This window comes from Bombina bombina, chromosome 1 (genome assembly GCF_027579735.1).
Source record: "Bombina bombina isolate aBomBom1 chromosome 1, aBomBom1.pri, whole genome shotgun sequence".
NCBI lineage: Eukaryota > Metazoa > Chordata > Amphibia > Anura > Bombinatoridae > Bombina > Bombina bombina.
This window is the reverse complement of record NC_069499.1, coordinates 634,811,681-634,827,389: the sequence shown is the minus strand read 5'-3', so window position 1 is coordinate 634,827,389 and position 15,709 is coordinate 634,811,681. Positions and strand designations below refer to the sequence as shown.

Genomic DNA, 15,709 nt, shown 5'->3' with positions numbered 1-15,709 from the left:
TGAACATCGGGGTATCACATATACGGCGACGGCAGGTCATAAAGTGCCGTAAGTTGGATAAACTAGCGATGTCCAGAAAAGAGCGTAAATACAAATTTCTGGAGTCGCCAGTGACTTATGGCACTCTAGTAACTGCCAGCGGCTAAGAAAATGTAAAATCTCCCGTAAAAGTCTAACACACCTCCCAAAAATAAACTCGACACGTAAAACCCCTATATCGGCCATCAAACCCACATCGTAACTAATAATAAAAGTATTAACCCCTAAACCAACAACCCCTACAACGCAATATACCTAACTATTAACCCCTAATCAGACATTCAACAACATCGCGATCTACCTAATAAAAGTATTAACCCCTAAACCGACAACCCCCTACAACGCAATATGCCTAACTATTAACCCCTAATCAGACATTCACCCACATCGCGATCTACCTAATAAAAGTATTAACCCCTAAATCCGCCAACCTCAACATCGCAAACTACCTAATAAATGGATTAACCCCTATTCCGCCATTTACCCACTTTGCAAAGTCCCTATTAAAACTATTAACCCCTAATCTGCCATTAACCCACATCCCAAAGTACCTATTAAATCTATTAACCCCTAATCCACAATTAACCCACATCGCAACAAACCTTATAAATCTATTAACCCCTAATCCGCCAAACACTCACAACGCAATAATCCTAATAAAACTATTAACCCCTAAAACACCAAACCCATAGAACGCAATAATCCTAATAAACCCCCACAACGCAAATAACCAATTAAATTACTAAGCACCCTAACCGAACACCCCCTAAATTAACCCCAATTACCTAAATTAAAAAAATACTAAATTACAAACAATTAAAATAAAAAACTAACATTACTTAAAAAAATAAGATTAAATTAATCTAAGATTACAAAAAATAAAAGTCTAACATTACATAAAATAATAAACCAAATTATCAAAAATAAAAAAATTAAACCTAACCCCTATGTTATATAAAAAATCCCCCCAAAATAAAAAAAACACCCCCACTAATCTAATGCTAAACTACCAATAGCCCTTAAAAGGGCCTTTTGTATGGCATTGCCCTAAGTTAAACAGCTCTTTTCCTTAAAAAAAATACTAAGTCCCCCCTCTAAAAGTAAAACCCACCACACCCCTCAAAATAAAAAGACCTAACACTAAAAAATCCTAAACTACCCCATACAACTAAAGGGGCATTTGTATGGGCATTGCCCTTAAAAGGGCATTCAGCTCTTTTACTGCCCCTAAAAAGGCAGTAATCTTGCCCTCTGTGTTTGTTACTGGAAATGGTGGTGTTAAATCACTCACACGTGTCAAGTATCTTTAAATCATTGCTCCTGCAAATTGATAACTTAAACCAGGCCGTATATATCATTATGGCAATCTGGGGGATAAACCAGTTCTCTGCATGTTTAAACAGTGTGTGTGTATATATATATATATATATATATATATATATATATATATATATACATACACACACACGTGTACTGGTGCTCTCCTTGGCAGAATAGGTTAACCAGCTCTATTCTACAAAATCAGACCGCAAGAGCATGTATCCAGCAATCATTACCACCTCTTGTGGCGGCTTTCAGGATTCAGATAGAGAAGGCAATTTTAATAAAAAATAAATAAAAAACTAAAATGTGTGTGCGTGTATAAGTATGTCACTCTCACCTAATCGTCAACTACCAGGGTGCAAGCAAGCAGACTTATAAGTCCATAATCAGCATGCACTGGATTTAATGAAAAAGTGCTTTTATTGGCACACAAGCAATACATGACTTTTGGGGATCTCATCCCTTCATCAAGCCTGAGAACTACCATCCTGTGAAATGCTACTGGGATTACTACTGCTTCATAGACAAATTGCATTAGCAAGCTGCTTAAAGGCATCAGACATGTTCTTGTACCTGTACTTTTCATAAGATTTTATTTTACTTCCTGTGTAAAAGTGTGGTTTAATCAAACCATAGTTAGTAATGCTTGTGACTGTAAGACACACATGGCTTTGGGGAAGAGGGCATATTAAACGGTAGTAAAGTAATAGGATGACAAGGCACTAGGCACAATTTTGAGGATGACATGGCAACATGGCACTGTGGATTTATCAATTCTTGCAATATGATATATCATGAATATTAAATAATGTTCACCTTTAAGGAGGGTGTGGAAGGGACAGTCTACTTGAAAATATGTATTGTTTAAACATATAGATAATCCCTTAATTACCCATTCCCCAATTTTGCATAACCAACAGTTATATTAAAGGGACATAATACTCATATGCTAAATCACTTGAAACTGATGCAGTATAACTGTAAAAAGCTGACAGGAAAATCACCTGAGCATCTCTATGTAAAAAAGGAAGATATTTTACCTCACAATCTCCTCAGCTCACCAGAGTAAGTTCTGTGTAAAAAGTTATACTCAGCTGCTCCCAGCTGCAGGTAAAAAAATTAAAAAAAATGAAGAAATGAACAGCAGCCAATCAGCATCAGCAGTGCTGAGGTCATGAACTCTTACTGTGATCTCATGAGATTTAACTTAACTCTCATGAGATTTCATAGTAAGCTTCCTTTACCTGATTGGTGAAATAATATGAGAGTGCACGATGCTAGTCCCTTCAGATGTCCCAGGACAAACACACTAAAATGCTGCTTAGAAATCCTTTACAATGGGAGGTGACTACTGAGGAACTTTTGAGGTAAAATATCTTTCTTTTTTACATAGAGATGTTCAGGTGATATTTTCTAATCAGCTTTTTACAGCTATGCTGCTTCACTTTCAAGTGTTTAAACATTTGGGTATTATGGCCCTTTAATATACTTTTTACCTCTGCAATTACCTTGTATCTAAGCATCTTCAGACTGTCCCTTTATCCCAGTTCTTTTTACAGATTTGCATCTAGCCAATCAGTGCTGACTCATGAATAACTCCATAGGAATGAGCACAATTGTATCTATATGGCACACGTGAACTAGCAGTGTCTGGCTGTGGAAAAGCTAATAAAATGCACTGAGATAAGAGGTGGCCTCAAGTGGCTTAGAAACGGCAGATATTTAGTGGTTTAGAGGTTATAAAGTATATTAATATAACAATGTTGGTTGTGCAAGGCTGGGAAATGGGTATTAAAGGCATTATCTATCTTTTTAAACAAACAAAATAAAGTAGACTGCCCCTTTAAACATTGACCTGAATTTGCAGAAAGTTTAGAGGCCAACAAAAATGTTGCTGCACAAGACATACAAAGATGTTTATTTATTTACAGCCGCATGAAGAATAACTAGTTTGCAGTCCAACAAAATTCAATGAAGTTTGGCTGCCATTATATGTTATATGCAGTATGTTATATAGCAGTTTTGCAATAATGTTATACATTAGCAAGAGCACTAAACGGCAGCACTATTTCCTGTTATGTAATGCTGCAGAACAGAAGATGCAGGTACTCAGGGAATATCATAAAAAATACAGCTACAACAGCGCTGTAAGCACATAGGAAAAGTCAATGGAGGCAGGAAGACAAACATGTCCACACTACCTATCTGGATATCTCATTAAAGAATAACATGAGAGAAATGCAAAATTGATACATTGTATTCTCTATCTGAATCATGAAAGAAAAATTTTGGGTTTCATGTCCCTTTAAAGTGAAGGTACCTTTATGTCGATCTAGTATTCCCTTCTTTGTTCCAAATCAATAGGAGTTTATTTCATCAATTTTTATCAATCTTTTTGTAAACAAAGTTATCGGCTTTATAAATTGATTGCTAACGCTTTACAAATTCGCCCGTATATATATATATATATATATATATATATTTTTTTTTTTAAGAGGCTCGTATTTACCTTGTCCAACTGATAATCCAAGCGTAAAAAAAAAAAAAGGGATAGCGCATGTGCATATCATCAAAGATGGCGGATGACGTGGGGTGACAGCCGCCTAAAGGCCAGATTTTCAATTGGACAAGGTAAAAACGTGATCATTTTTTTTAAACGGGTCGAATTTGTAAAGCATCAGAAATCAATTTATAAAGCCTATAACTTTGTTTACAATAAGATTGATAAAAATTGATGAATTAGACTCCTATTGATTTGGAACAAAGAAGGTAATACTAGATCGACATGAAGGTAAGTTTACCTTCACTTTAGCCCCTATGCCAATGTTAGACACACAGCAGTCTAAAGTCGATAGTCTTAAAATTACATGCTCTAATGGATTTGATTGACAGGCTCTTCTGTAATGTTAAAATTTCCTCAAGTAATGCAGCGTCCCAAATGTATGCCTGCTCCCTGATTAGCTCATGCCCATGTTTTTATGAAGAGCAACACAGCAGCCAATATCACACAACAGATGTACTCTGTGAATGTAAAGTTTAATGCAGGGGTGTCAAACTCATTTGAGTCGCGGGCCATACAAGTGCAAATAACGTGGGCCGCATACTACCTACATATCTTGCCATAGCTAAACAAAGCAGTGACGTTTGCTATAGCTGTTTACAGTTCAAAAGATTGTGTTCTGTCACTTACTCTGGCTTGATAAAACGTGCTCTAATGCTTTTTAGAAGGTGCCATACACTTTCCATCTGGTTGCTCTCTCACAGAGTCCTTTTTTTTCTCTCTCTAGCAGCCCTGTTCCAAGTGAGCTCACCGTTTAGCAAACACATGCACATAGTGTAAAATGTCCTCTGCATTATAAACAGTGGATCACAATGCTGTTGGCAAAATTAGCCACTGTTTATATAGTTATAGACATATACCTTTTGTGATAGCTGTTGAGAATCTATTTACCACAAGTCTCAGGGGTTTTAATGATCTCGCTACTGTATAGCAGCTGCTCACTATACAAGTGAATCGCCATGCTAGAACAAAGGGATATAGTCATTGTAATGGAGAGCTGAATGGAGGTTGCACACATGCGCATCCCTAACAGTAAGCGCGCTCACTCTTTAAAGGGATAGGAAAGTCAAAATTAAACTTGCATGATTCTGATAGAGCATGTCATTTTAAGACATTTTTTAATTAACTTCTATTTTTGCTCTCTGGTATCCCTTGTTGAAAAAGAATATGCGCATATCCTACACTAGTGGGAGCTGCTGCTAATAGGTGCCTGCAGACATTTGTCTCTTGTGATTGGCTAACTAGATGTGTTCATCTTGCTGCCAGTAGTGCAATGCTTTTCCTTCAGCAAAGTATACCATGAGAATGAAGCAAATTTGATAATGGAAGTAAATTGGAAAGTTGTTTAAAATTGTATGTTCTATCCAAATTATAAGAGAAAATGTTGGGGTTTCCTATCCCTTTAAGTCATAAACATGTTATAATTATTATTTTTCATATTTTTCATGGAGGTGTTGCGGGCCACACAAAATTTGGTTGCGGGCTGCATGAGGCCCACGGGCCACCAGTTCGACGCCCCTGGTTTAATGAATGAGTGCCCGGTTTTTAAAAATACTATTAAAAACAGGGGCACTTTATTCATTAAACTTTACATTGCAGTGTTTTTTTTTACAAATACTTAAATTTTCTTTAGCTAACCCTGACTAGCAATCCCCTGCCCGCAGCTCCTCTGTACTTACCTTAGCAATGACGAAACCAACTTCCTCCAATCATTGCATTCACCCCAGTGCGTCCATCTCATGAGGCCACACCTTGATTGGAGGAAGCCGGTTTCGTCATTGCTATGCTAAGTACAGCATGAGAAGCGGGCGGGGGATCGCCGATCTGGGTTTGCTAAAGAAAAAGTAAGCTGCAATGTAAAGTTTAATGAATGAAAGTGCCCCTGTTTTTAATAGTATTTTTTAAAAACGGGCACTCATTCATTCAAACTTTACATTCACTTTAAATGCCTAGTAAAATAATTAGTTTAAAATTGAAATGCTCTAATGAAACAGAGTGTTTTCATTTTTACACTAAAATGCGTCAATAAGGGGGGAGTGGGTAGGGAATGATAATACTTTTAAAATAGAGGCATTGTTTTTCTGTATTGGGAAAAAACAATTTATGCTTACCAGATAAATTGTTTTCCCTTCCGGATAGGGAGAGTCCACAGCTTCATTCCTTATTGTTCGGAAATATACCTGGCCACCAGGAGGAGGCAAAGACACCCCAGCTAAAGGCTTAAATATCCCTCCCACTTCTTCACTACCCCAGTCAGTCATTCTGCTGAGGGAACAAGAAAAAGTATGCAAAACATTAGGGTATAAATGGTGCCAGAAGAATAAAAAAAAATAATAATAGGGGACCGCCCATAGACAAGAAAAAACGTGCAGGGGCCGTGGACTCTCTCTATCCGGAAGGAAAGGAATTTATCTGGTAAGCATAAATTATGTTTCCTTCCTAAGATAGGGCGAGTCCACGGCTTCATCCCTTACTGTTGGGAAAACTATAACCAAGCTCCAGAGGACACTGAATTAATAATGGGAGGGAACAAAAAGAAAGAGGTGGACCCTATTCTGAGGGCACCACAGCCTGGAATTTTTTTTTCCCCGAAAGCAAAAACATCAAACTTGTAAAATTTTGAAAAAGTATGTAAGGAGGACCAGGTAGCCGCCTTACAAATCTGATCCATAGAGGCCTCATTCTTAAAGGCCCAAGAGGAAGCCACTGCTCTAGTGGAATGAGTCGTTATCCTCTCAGGAGGACGCTGTCTTGTAAGCTAAGCGGATGACACTCCTTAACCAAAAAGATAGGGAAGTCAAAGTAGCCTTCTGCCCCTTACGTTTCCCTGAATAGACAGCAAAGAGGAAGATTGTCTAAACGCCTTAGTAGCCTGAAGAACTTCAAGGCGCGAACCACATCCAAATTGCGAAGTAAGCGTTTCTTCGATGAAGAAGGATTAGGACACAAGGAAGGAACCACAATCTCCTGATTGATGTTGCGATCTGACACAACCTTAGGAAGAAAACCTAATTTAGTATGTAAAACTGCCTTATCTGCATGGAAAATCAGATAAGGGGGCTCATATTGCAAAGCAGAGATCTTAGAAACTCTGGGCGCAGAGGCAATAGCCAATAAAAAGAGAACCTTCCAAGATAACAATTTAAGGGGACATTAAACACTAAATACATGCTAGATAGAATGATGCATTCAAAGAAAAGATTAGTCCATGACTAACATGTAAATGTATTTTTTAAAGTTTCATAAGTTGTTTAAACAGTGACAAAATAAGTGTAAAGTTTTAGTGTCTATAAAACACTGGGAGCTGCCATGTTGTAACTTGTGTTACCTTCTCTGCTGTGGCCAATTAGGGTCAGTAATAAATAGGTCACTAGAGTGTGCAGCCAATGGTTGTGCTGGATTTAACAGTGTTCTACACTTCCATTTCTAACAGGAACTGAAAAGCTCACAATTTCAGAATGGAATTACAGGCAAAGAGGACAAAATAAATAATGAAAGTATATTGCAGAGTTGTTTTATTATATGCAATTTATCATTTTATATTACCTTCTCAAAGTGTTTAATGTCCCTTTAATGTCAACGAAATGCAGAGGCTCAAACGGAACCTGATGCAAAACCCAACAAACAAGTATAAAGGCTCCAAGGAGGAGCCCCAGATCTAAACACAGGTCTGATCCTAATCAGAGCCTTAACAAAAGGACTGCACGTCTGGAAGCTCAGCCAGTCTCTTGTGCAATAAAACCAACAGGGCCAAAATCTGTCCCCTCAGGGAAGTAGCAGAAAGGCCCTTCTTCAGCCCATCCTGGAGAAAAACATAATTTATGTAAGAACTTACCTGATAAATTCATTTCTTTCATATTAGCAAGAGTCCATGAGCTAGTGACGTATGGGATATACATTCCTACCAGGAGGGGCAAAGTTTCCCAAACCTCAAAATGCCTATAAATACACCCCTCACCACACCCACAAATCAGTTTAACGAATAGCCAAGAAGTGGGGTGATAAGAAAAAAGTGCGAAAGCATAAAAAACAAGGAATTTGAATAATTGTGCTTTATACAAAAAAATCATAACCACCACAAAAAAAGGGTGGGCCTCATGGACTCTTGCTAATATGAAAGAAATGAATTTATCAGGTAAGTTCTTACATAAATTATGTTTTCTTTCATGTAATTAGCAAGAGTCCATGAGCTAGTGACGTATGGGATAATGACTACCCAAGATGTGGATCTTCCACGCAAGAGTCACTAGAGAGGGAGGGATAAAATAAAGACAGCCAATTCCGCTGAAAAATAATCCACACCCAAAATAAAGTTTAAATCTTATAATGAAGAAAACTGAAATTATAAGCAGAAGAATCAAACTGAAACAGCTGCCTGAAGTATTTTTTCTACCAAAAACTGCTTCAGAAGAAGAATACACATCAAAATGGTAGAATTTTAGTAAAAGTATGCAAAGAAGACCAAGTTGCCGCTTTGCAAATCTGATCAATCGAAGCTTCATTCCTAAACGCCCAGGAAGTAGAAACTGACCTAGTAGAATGAGCTGTAATCCTTTGAGGCGGAGATTTACCCGACTCGACATAAGCATGATGAATTAAAGATTTCAACCAAGATGCCAAAGAAATGGCAGAAGCCTTCTGACCTTTCCTAGAACCGGAAAAGATAACAAATAGACTAGAAGTCTTTCGGAAATTCTTAGTAGCTTCAACATAAGATTTCAAAGCTCTAACAACATCCAAAGAATGCAATGATCTCTCCTTAGAATTCTTAGGATTAGGACATAATGAAGGAACCACAATTTCTCTACTAATGTTGTTAGAATTCACAACCTTAGGTAAAAATTTAAAAGAAGTTTGCAACACCGCCTTATCCTGATGAAAAATCAGAAAAGGAGACTCACAAGAAAAGAGCAGATAATTCAGAAACTCTTCTAGCAGAAGAGATGGCCAAAAGAAACAAAACTTTTCAAGAAAGTAATTTAATGTCCAGTGAATGCATAGGTTCAAACGGAGGAGCTTGAAGAGCCCCCAGAACCAAATTCAAACTCCAAGGAGGAGAAATTGACTTAATAACAGGTTTTATACGAGCCAAAGCTTGTATAAAACAATGAATATCAGGAAGAATAGCAATCCTTCTGTGAAAAAGAACAGAAAGAGCAGAGATTTGTCCTTTCAAGGAACTTGCAGACAAACCTTTATCCAAACCATCCTGAAGAAACTGTAAAATTCTCGGAATTCTAAAAGAATGCCAGGAAAAATGATGAGAAAGACACCAAGAAATGTAAGTCTTCCAGACTGATTTGTGGGTGTGGTGAGGGGTGTATTTATAGGCATTTTGAGGTTTGGGAAACTTTGCCCCTCCTGGTAGGAATGTATATCCCATACGTCACTAGCTCATGGACTCTTGCTAATTACATGAAAGAAAGGTAAGTTCTTGACAACCTTAACTCTGTGCCAGGAAAAACCACGCTCTTCACACCAAAATAAGTAGGTCCTCCACACCTTGTGGTAGATACGCCGAGTAACTGGTTTACGAGCTTGAATAAGAATATCAATGACACTCAGAGAAACCTCTCTTGGCGAAGACTAAGCGTGACGAAAGGCAAAGAATGACTGGGGTAGTGAGAAAGTGGGAGGGATATTAAAGCATTTGGCTGGGTTGTCTTTGCCTCCTCCTGGTGGCTAGGTGTTGTATTTCCCAACAGTAAGGAATGAAGCTGTGGACTCTCCCTATCTTAGGAAGGAAATAATAATAAAATAATAATTTAAGCTTATAGGGTGTGTCACTGTCAAAAGTGCTTTGGGAACTGTCATTATCAGCCAGTAAGCAATCACACAGGTACAACCACAAATCTAGTAATTCCAGCAAAACATTTTCATGTAAAAAATATTTTAAAGACTATCACAACCCTAGTCACATGACTCAGATGTGGAACTAGCACTGCTGATTGAATCAACAGCTTTTTCGAATCAGGACCAGTAGTGCTCTAGGAGTCCAGAGCCGTATTTCTACTGTGTGTAGAACGCTTTTGCAGGGGTTTAACACACAGTAGACTACAGTCTATAGCAGTGATGGCAAACCTTGGCACTGTTTCATAACTACATGAAATGTAGTTCTGAAGCATTTGGAGTTCCAAGTTTCACGAACACTAGTCTATAGTCTTTAAATGACATGCTCTTGCGAGTAAGTTGTTTTTTGTTTTGTTTTTTACGATAATGACCCTTTAAAATAGTGAGTATACTTGCTGATTATATTGTGTTCCTTGAAATCAGAAGGTACATACCACTATATTTTAATTCTCCTGAAATAGACAATTATCTTTCATGCCCATTTTAAAGTGATGATAAATTACTGAGCCCTCACTACCAATACACATATGACTATAAAATTAGTAATTCATTTTAAATAAAGAAAAATTCTCATACCTTTGTTTTTTAGCCTTTTTTTTTTTTTAACTTCCTTAGCACCTTCCTATCCCTTTTCTGTTGTGTAGTGACATACAGAACAGCCCAACCCGCTCCAAACACTGCATCTAATGTACCTACCTTGCGCGAAGATGAACTATTCTACTGTTTCTCAAATATAAACAGTGAATTGGAATACAAGTACCAATTCACTATTTACATCTTCGTCACTGGGCTCTTTTAATGTGCAGTTGGGCAAAATACTCATTGGATAAGTGTCTTGCATGACAAAGTTAAAAAAAAAAAAAAAAAAATATGTGTTGTATCGGAGAGTGTATTGTATGTGTAGTAGAAGAGTGTGTGTGTGAGTGTATATTGTATGTGTTGTAGGAGTGTGTGTGTATTGTATTTGTTGTAGGAGAGTGTGTGTGTGTGGTGCGTGTGTTGTATGAGAGTGTGTGTGTGTAACAGGGGTTGTATCAGAGAGTGTGTGTGTTGTATGAGAGAGTGTGGGTGTGTGTGTGTGTGTGCAACAGGAATTTTTATCAGAGAGTGTGTGTGTGTTGTATGAGAGAGTTTGGGTGTGTGTGTATTGTATGGGTTGTATGGGAGAGTGTGTGTGTATATTGTATGTGTTGTAGGAGTGTGCGTGTGTGTGGTGCGTATGTTGTATGAGAGTGTGTGTGTAACAGGTGTTGTATCAGAGAGTGTGTTTGTGTGCCGTGTGTTGTATGAGATTGTGTGTGTGTGTTGTATAAGAGTGTGTGTTGTTACCCTTTTGTAACACACTAAAAAGTTTGACTACAATCAGGAATAAAGTATGCACACATTCAAGTCACTTTGCCGAAAATTGCAGCTATCGTGTTGTATATTAATTCAGAAATTTTCAGACCAAGCATAAAAATAAGGTTGCAAAGGTATGTGGTATCACAGTGTTCTGTCGATTTTTGCTACCCCTCTCAGTGCGCATGGGCGTATTAGTTCACTGCATTCCATATGTGATGTAAAACATGTGTGGAATGCAGTGACGTATGTGTACTCATGCGAACTGAGAGGGGTAGCAAAATTGGACTGATAGATAGCAAATGTCAACACTTTGTCTGCTCATGCCCGCCATTCATATGTAAACAAAATGAACTAAACTATTTCTCCAACAGTAATATTCAGCTCCATATGTCATCACAATTAAAGTTTACTCCTAAATTCATTAACTGTACAGTTAATTAATTTAGGAGTAAACTTTAATTGTGATGATATGAGGACCTGCATATTTGTGTTGGAGGAATAGTTTAGTTAATTTTATTTACACATGGAGGGTTCACCCAGTGTGCATGAGATAGTTCCACAGCACCTTTCAATATTAAATGTCCTTTATTAGCAAATCATGGACAGAATATTATGCAACGTTTCGGGAACGCAGTCCCTTAATCATGCATGATTAAGGGACTGTGTTCCCGAAACGTTGCATAATATTCTGTCCATGAGTTGCTAATAAAGGACATTTTATATTGAAAGGTGCTGTGGAACTATTTCATTGTATTCTACATTGGGGCTAGTGGTCGCTAGCCGGACCAACGTGCACCTGGCCGAATTAGGCTATTACTTGTTTGCTGGGTTCCTTGTTTTTTTCCAGTGAGCATGAGCAGACAAAGTCAATATTTGCTACCAGCTGTATATTACTGTTGGAGAAACAGTTTAGTTAATTTTATTTACATATGGAGGGCGAGTATGTCACGCATGAGCAAAGCATTGATATTTGCTATGTACCCGTTGAACGTTGCTACCCCTCAGTGCACATGAGCGCACATACATCACCGCATTCCACACATGCTTTAAAAATATATGAAATGCAGTGACGTTACGTGCACTGAGAGGGGTAGCAAAAAGCAACAGAACAATGGCACTGGGCCTGGGGGGGGGGTGAACAATTCTGCATTAGAGGATTATTACATGTTTAAGTTCAATTAAAGGGTCAGTAAATTCACAGTTAAGAAAATCTTCGGCAATGTTCATTGGTAGCATTACATTAAAACCGCATTATTTATTTTCAATAAATATTCATATTTAGATGTTTTATTTAATCTTACTTTTTTGTCTGCAACCGTTAATTGCCGTTCGTTCTCCAACCCCTCTATGACATATCTAAGATGGGCGGTATAGAGAAATTCTGTTCTTCCCACATGCAAAATATTTACACTCCCACATTTCCTCCCACTGAAGCTTGCTCACGCTTATGTCTCTACAGAGCGGCTGTTGTGTCTTATCAAGAATCGACTGCGCAATTTTTAAAAAAAAGGTGCATGCTCTCTTATACCTGATGTTCTAAGCATCGATCGCTTCACGGGAACGTCAAAAGTTGCGCATGCGCATACCTGTGTAAAGAAGAAACTAGGAAATAATGTCGACAACGTCGCGCGTTCACAAGTCTTGTCCATAGCGCAACAGTTTTACAATACGTGGATGGACATTACTTACAAATATTTTTTAAAAAAGCGGCGGAGCGGTAGGCGGACAGTTAACATACAAGGAGGATAAGATTTGGGATCAAAGTAATAGGCTAAAAAATTAATTATTTAAAAAGTGATGACGGAAACTTATGTTTAATACATCATGCAAATGTAAATTTGAAGTTTAAATTGCGGAGCATACGGTCCCTTTAAAGATTTATACAAGTCATTCTACATCTTTGTTGCTGATGCCAAAAGCGCAAGAATGCACTGCTACCTCCATTGCTTTTTGTCATCCAACAAAGGCACTCTTATGAAATACTCCTGTATAAGATGCCTGTTGACATGCTTAAAGCTAACCCCAGAGACAGCAGGGCAGGAATTCATGTGAGTGCATATTTGGAGACTATTGGAAAGTGCTAGAGACATTGGTGCTTTCAGAATCAGCAAAAAAAAAAAAATCAGACAGAGTAAGAATCTGTAGTTGTAAGCAGTTTGCAAGCACAAAAAGAGAAACATCAAATATGACAATTTAACTAATAAATACACATACTGTTTTTTACTTCGCTTAATTAACAGTTTGGGTTTTAAATGTCCCTTTAATTTGGTCGATGCCGCTTCAATGACGTCTGCGAACGACAATGACAGCATGAGGAACGCCTGACAGGTCTGCTCTGTGTGTCTGGATGTAGGTTTACACAACATGCATAGTACATAAAATAAACACCACAATAATAAGTTAAAATGATCCTTTAGACACACATAAACCACCCGTTATTCCTCACAAAATATAGTTTAGGCACTCACGGCTGTACAATGTAAGTAAGCAGTCTAATCTGTGATATAAAAGCTGCATTTTCACATAGGCCATTTATGCACTGTAATGTCTTTGTACATACTAGTTGGTTAGCAAAATCCACCCTCATTTTATAAACATCCAGATAACAGATATCTCTGTTATATATATATATATATATATATATATATATATATATATATATATATATATATATATATATATATATAAAAAACACCGAACACTGTCTGTGATATATAAGCCCCACCACAAGGGCATTCTCTACTACATAATTAACATTTATATTAACCATCCTCCCTTGTGACCGTACCGCTCTGTTCTCCCAGAAACACAAGCTTAAATTTCCGTAATGGGTTTCCAAACTCTCCACCACCGGCCGAGCTCATGATGATGATGGCGCCGAACCACCGACACAGAGAAACACCGATGGGTACCAAAGCGCAAGCACGTAAGACCACTCACGAGCGCGTCCCCTGGCTCTTAGCGTGAGAGGGAGAGGTTGCACGCTCACCTTCAGTGTGCTCGTACACTGTATTCGCCAGACCGCCATGTCTGTACACCCACTGTGGGCTGGGTTAGTGGGTTTTTCAAATGGGGACTGGGAAGGACGCTGTGGGATACCTGGTCACTCTGAGGACCACAGATGTCCATTATTTTCAGCCCCTAGAATATCAGATTGTTGGAACACCTAGTAAATAATTTGGAGGCAGCCCAGAATATATATTTCTATATTTATATTATTTATTTTACGTACAATTATCGTGGATGCGAACCGAAAAAGCAAACGCATGTTTACATGAGCACAGGCATCCATTCTTTGACAAACTAAGATATACTGCGTTTGAAATATATATTTTGCTATGTGATTTATTAACAGTTGAGTCATTTCTAAACCTGTGCTGAACTGTTTTGCAGTTTTAGATGCTGCTCACATTTAGTCCATACTCACTGTAGGTCATTTTTTAGTGAGAAATCCACACATATTGTATATCTTTTCAGGAGACTCTGCAGATAAAACTTTCACAATATTCTGGGTTACCACCCAGCCGGTATTTTACAGACACTGCCAGTATTTTTAAGGCTCAGGTCAAAGTTGAAAATGAAGAATACATCCTATATTATAAATGGCCTTAGATTAACCTCCTCGCACGCGCACCTCCGTGCAGCAGCGCACCCACACACTTGGCCTCGCACGCGCACCTCCGCAATTGAAACAGCAGCGTGAGGATCAGTTACAAGCGCAACGCACAGCTGAGACACCTCGCACCTCTGGCCTCGCACGCGCACCCGACCTCGCACGCGCACCTCCGCAATTGAAACAGCAGCGTGAGGATCAGTTACAAGCGCAGCGCACAGCTGAGACACCTCGCACGCGCACCTCCGCAATTGAAACAGCAGCGACACCTGACTCCAGACCCTGCGTGAGGATCAGTTACAAGAGGGGAGAGAGAGAGGGGGGGGGAGAGAGAGAGAGAAGGGGGAGAGAGAGGGGGAGGAGAGAGAGGGGAGATGGAGAGAGAGAGAGAAAGAGAGAGGGGAGATAGAGAGAGAGCGCAAAAGAGAGGGGGGGAAAGAGAGAGCGCAAAAGATAGAGAGAGGGGAGAGAGAGACAGAGGGGGGAGAGAGAGAAAGGAGAGAGAGGGGGGGGAGAGAGAGACAGAGGGGGGAGAGAGAGAAAGGAGAGAGAGAGGGGGAGAGAGAGACAGAGGGGGGAGAGAGAGAGAGGGGAGAGAGAGACAGAGGGGGGAGATAGAGAGAGGGGGGGGGGAGAGGAGGGGAGAGGGGAGAGAGAGACAGAGGGGGGAGATAGAGAGGGGGGAGAGAAAGGAGAGAGAGAGAAAGGAGAGAGAGAGAGGTTGAGAGAGGAGAGGGGGGAGAGAGAGGGGAGCGAGAGAGAGGGGAGAGAGAGAGAAGGGAGCGAGAGAGAGAGGGGGAGAGAGAGAGAAAGAGAGGGGAGATAGAGAGAGTGCAAAAGAAAGGGGGAGAGAGAGAGCTCAAAAGAGAGGGGGGAGAGAGCGCAAAAGAGAGGGGGGAGAGAGAGAAAGCAAAAGAGAGTGGGAGGGAGAGAATGCAAGGGGTGGGACCACTGTACTGCAAAAAATGGCCCGTGTGAACAGG

General features: G+C 39.2%; 1 protein-coding gene across 2 annotated transcripts in view; it reads right to left on the bottom strand.

Moving 5' to 3' along the window:
• The window catches only part of LOC128645800 (ras-related protein Rab-6B), a 139,391-nt gene extending 125,368 nt beyond the window's left edge, over positions 1-14,023 (bottom strand). For both annotated transcript variants that reach the window (XM_053699047.1, XM_053699048.1), the window contains exon 1: positions 13,902-14,023. In XM_053699047.1, coding sequence (XP_053555022.1) covers positions 13,902-13,977 — 76 coding nt within the window. In that variant the 5' untranslated portion in view covers positions 13,978-14,023. The remainder of the gene's footprint in view (positions 1-13,901) is intronic.
• Between the last annotated feature and the right edge of the window lie 1,686 nt (positions 14,024-15,709).